General features: G+C 35.7%; 1 protein-coding gene across 1 annotated transcript in view; it reads left to right on the top strand.

Annotated features, from left to right (window-relative positions):
• The window catches only part of ATP10D (ATPase phospholipid transporting 10D (putative)), a 43,670-nt gene extending 39,931 nt beyond the window's left edge, over positions 1-3,739 (top strand). The window contains exon 18 of the mRNA XM_072406865.1: positions 288-3,739. Coding sequence (XP_072262966.1) covers positions 288-492 — 205 coding nt within the window. The 3' untranslated portion in view covers positions 493-3,739. The remainder of the gene's footprint in view (positions 1-287) is intronic.
• The last annotated feature ends 1,173 nt before the right edge of the window (positions 3,740-4,912 follow it).

Genomic DNA, 4,912 nt, shown 5'->3' with positions numbered 1-4,912 from the left:
GTATGTGTAATGGTAACCGTAAGGGTAATTTTTCTGTGGACCACTGGTTGGCAACCGCTGACTTAGATGATCTCACACTGCAGACATGCATGAGACTAAAAGCAGGGGTGGTACAATGCAAATTGGCAAGGTAATTTCAGAAAAAAGATTTTAAAGAACACAAAACCTATTGTTTACATAGATGTTCTCTATACGATAGCAGATCTTTACTTTTTAAGGGTGAGGTTTACTTTTTAAGTTAAGAACTAAAGTCTAACTTTTTTTACTGCAACATTTTGTTATTTTAGGTATGTTTACAGGATATTTCAAGGGTCATTGTTCCCCACTCCACAGCAGAAGGCTAAGCAGCTTGATGTGATGCCCGCTGAAGAGCGTTTACGTGCCATTAAACGGTTTACTCCAAATATTGTGCGTCGTGACAATTCTTCATTTCATGTTGTGCCAGCAGGTGGCAGCATGGCTACAGAGGATGAAAACGCAGTGTGTGTGTAAGAAGGATGCAGAACATGCTAACCTTGTCAGACACACAAGACTTAAATCATTGAAATTGCTAAAATATACTTGTATTATGTGCCTGGTGCTAATATATGAAGTGTAACAAAGGAGGTAATCTGCTCCTGAACAACTTCCGGATCTGTACATCAAAGCCTAGACCTGGTCTTACCTGTGTGCAAGGGATCTGCTTGGGGATTCGGATTGGACCTTCATATATGGATGGAATATTATGAATTGGCTGAATGAAGAGGCTTGCAATTCATTCCAGCTTTACTTTTTTGCACTTTTCTTTACACATTTTTGTACTCCATGAACATGACACAGTGTTAACTATTTTGCTAATGTTAATGTCTTACTAGCTTTTTCCCAGTACATGAAGAAAGTCTCATACAGACCCCCAATGTTTGCCTGTCTATTCCCTGGTCTGTTGTAGGAAGATCGGGAACCACCTGCTGGTCGGGTATTGTGGCCATTCAGATGATCCCATTGTTCTATTTCATGCTTCCATTTCAGTGTGCACCTCCATAACAAGTGTATTGGGACAGGGACTAAACTGTTTCCACCAATAGGAGCCAGAATCAACGGGTAAAGTTCAACCAGAAAACCTCTTTTGTAAGACATTTTTTTACAGGAGGCACTCCATAGCACGCTTACAATTTTCCCATCCTTTATATATCACTATATGCCTTGCCTGTTTACCTTTCCTGTCTAAATAATAATGTCAAAGCATCTGTGAACTTAATCTTTCAATATGAATATCCATTAGCTGCTTTTATAAGTACGAAGTGCAAAGAATTTAGAATTCTGTCCAAACTTCCAGAATAATCTTTCCACATGCAGCCTCTTCATCACCTACCTACTTTATTCAGGTTCCACTACAATAATTTCATGTAGCTGTCTTGTATCACACGATCAGACTGGTTTAGGAGTTTATGGTGCTGCTAGATCAGGCACATAAGACATTTCCTTACACTTCCAGCAGGAAGCTATGCAAATTGATAGTTTATAATGGCTGCTGTGCAGCACCTTAGGACCGATCAGGTCCGATTTATGCTGGTTTATGTATTACAGTTTTATATTGTGAGTGCACTATTCTATGCATTGCCATTTTTGTACATTTTATTATACCGATTATAACTTGAATTATATGCTGATTGCTTGTTTCATAAATATATGCTTTTTTTTTTGTTTAGAAAACTTTGCTTAGCTCAGAAGGGCTGAAGGGACTTTACTACCTGTCCTTTGTAGCATTGTATGTAAACTTGGAACCTTACTGTCACTGTCATGTTTCCACTATTTCTTTTTACCCGCAGGCCCAAAGAGCAATGATATGCTGTTACCAATAGCAGGCAATATTTTGCATGTTTTTTCTGTGCCTTCTCCAAAAAAAAAAAGATTGTATTGGCTTACAGAGTTAAAGCAGTGATGTTGTACAAAGTCCGGAAACCCACTGAGTGATCTTCTAATACAGCTGAATAGTAAAAAATGGATTGGTGTGAATAGGATGCTGCTCTGAGCCTGACCGCAAAACAAAACTTGATAGTATTGCTGTATTTGTGTTGTAATTTAGTTTTTTTGTTTAACCACCAAAAGTCATTGAATCTAAGCATATAATAACATAGGCAGGCTACAATATTAATACAAAAAAACTTACACCAAAACCAAAGCTGTGGGTCAGAGTAGGTAGCAATATTTGGATACCTGGAGTTGGCAAAAATCATCCTGACATTGAAGAAGTAAAGGAAACTAGTGTTACATATCTGAACATTTCCTGTAAAAGCGTGCTCCCACCCTTCTACGTCTTCTAATCATTACAGTCGGTCTTTTAAAGTTATTTGCAGCCATGATGACCAATAGGAAGGCTCAGGTTTTTAATTGTTACTGTAAAAGTTGATTACTTTTAATCAGTTACAGCTGAAAAAAGGAACCACTGATTGTTTTGGCATGTAGTTCAAAAAAAGAACATAAAAATGAAAGTTTATTACTAAAATGTAGAACAAAATTGCTATACACCAAATACACGTCAAGTATTAGATACTGTAGCTTATGTGAACAAATGTATTACAAGTCACCAAGGAGAAAAAAAACAAAACAATAAATGCTAATTAAAGTATTAAGGCAATATCCACTCTAGGTGAATGTGCCCACTCTTCACTTTTCTTAAAGCTGGTTGGTTTTATTTTTTCTTGTTTTATATTTTAATTGATGTTTTATGTAAAATCCCACTTATTTTCTTAAGTTAATGTATCACTAGTCCATAAATAAAAGGCCTAATGAACCCCCTCATTTTAATGGTACTGTACGGCATCTTACGAGTTTGCCCAATAGAGCCACAGATTTGATTTTAAGTCTGAATATCTATATGGGGGCAGGAGGTATAACGTTCACCACACATATGTGTATTTCTAATGTGCAATTGTAAAGGAAAAGACTCTCGATTCATTTCAGTCTCTTTAGTAACATAGGAGCACCTTACTTACATTGATAGTCATTTCACTTAAAATGTACTTTAGGCTTTGGATGAAAATAGGAAATGGGACTCCACCAAATAAATTTACCTTCACTTCCTGCCCTGCTAAAAATGTTTTACTGGACAAGAAATGAGAATTCTTTAAAAATCACACAGAAATAAAAATGTTTTCTTTGATAGGATTTGTATGAATCGTGTCTTTTTTCCCATTGCCCTCCACCACCTTGATTAGTCAGACTTAAAATGCAGTTTTTTGCAGCACAGGCAGTTTGTAACTCATCCCCATATACCTATAGTTGTAGAGTTGGTAAAACATATAATTTCTATACAGTGCTCAGGGTTATCTTTATTCATCTTATGAAGATAAAGTACCATAAATAAGGGACTCATAGCTGCAATATGCATTCTATTGATTCTGTGGCTTATTAAACATGATAAAGCTGTAGCTGAATCTAATTAATTACAGGCTGTGTATCCCTTATGACACTAATTACAGGGATGATTTGGCTGCAATCCTCATGTATTTCTGTAGTGCCTCTGATGTATCCGTTTCCTCTTGACTACAAATTATCCAGAATTCTGTACTTGTTTTTTCCAGACCTACATTCTGGTAATGTTTAGGTATTCCCACCAAAGTGCAAAGGACAATGCACCTTAAGTATTTCATACTGTTTTTACAGACAACATTTTATGATTTTTGGTATTGTCTGCATGAAATCTATTGTGTGTTATATTTATTGTATATCAAAATAAAGAAAATACTTTACTGTAGAATCCTGGTCATTTTTAACTTAAGTTTTTGGCAATTTTCATAATTAAGGTCTTATTGTAAGTTATGTGATGGGGAAAGGCTAAATAGTAATTCATCTAATGGGAAATGTTCTCCTGTGCAACACTGTTATGACTATGGGGGCTATGAGAAGTCAAGTGGAGACAAATGGAGGACTGGAAATGTGTTCCTTTACATCATACCTATTTTTTTTTTTTTTGACCATTTTTTTTTTATCATTTTTAAAAATTCCAGGTATAAAAACAGAAAGAAAAACTAAAACATATTTACACAATATTTGCAAGAGGGTACATCTATTTTCCTTTTAAAAAAATTAACATAGGGAAATAAACTAAATAGATCATATGCAGTCCAGTCATAATACCTTCAACAGGATGTAAACTAAAGATAATGCCAAAAGAAAACAAAACGGCAACCTATGGCTTAATATTCTGCTAATATCCTTATATACCATAGCAGATCAGGATGTTCCCAACATTCATGTATCATACCACACTGAGTGGCGGAAAAGCTCAATTACATCATTCAGTTGTTCCGGTGAGAGCGTGTATTGCAAATAGGCCATCCATGAGCAATTTTTTGGGGGTGTTTCGAGATGTTGAGTCGCCTCTTGTCTTATCTATAAGCATCAGGGAATGTAGGTAGTTTAAGAGCTGTGTTGTTGTGGGGGGACATTTTTCTATCCAGTTTTTTAGAATTGCCTTATTTTTGACTCTTGTGGAGTATTAAAAGGGTGCATAAAGATAACTGTACCTTCATTTATAGTATACTTTATTAAGGAAAGGGTCTGCAAACCCTTTACATAATTATTTTTTGATTACATGCTTTGACATTTTCATGCCTGTCTGTCCTTTTAGATAAAAGTTATCCCATCAGTCCCCACCACAAATATTCATTCACCCGTATCTGATAGCTGTGGCCCACACCAAGACTTGCAGCCCAAGACTTTTTACAGTTGCCTATTCCTTGCTTGTAAATATTGCAAAAAAACAGATGTCGGATTTCAGATATCAAATAAAAAACTAAAAAGTTTTCTATATAATTTAAAGCTAAACTCCAACGCTAGGGTTTTGTATATATTTCATGTTCACTTGGTGTTGGTATATAAAATGTGTCTTCATGTGGATTAATATGATCATGAAGCTGGATGGGGCAAA

The sequence above is a fragment of the Pyxicephalus adspersus genome, chromosome 3 (assembly GCF_032062135.1).
Source record: "Pyxicephalus adspersus chromosome 3, UCB_Pads_2.0, whole genome shotgun sequence".
Taxonomy (NCBI): domain Eukaryota; kingdom Metazoa; phylum Chordata; class Amphibia; order Anura; family Pyxicephalidae; genus Pyxicephalus; species Pyxicephalus adspersus.
The sequence above is the reverse complement of the archived record's forward strand: the minus strand, read 5'-3'. Positions and strand labels throughout refer to the sequence as shown.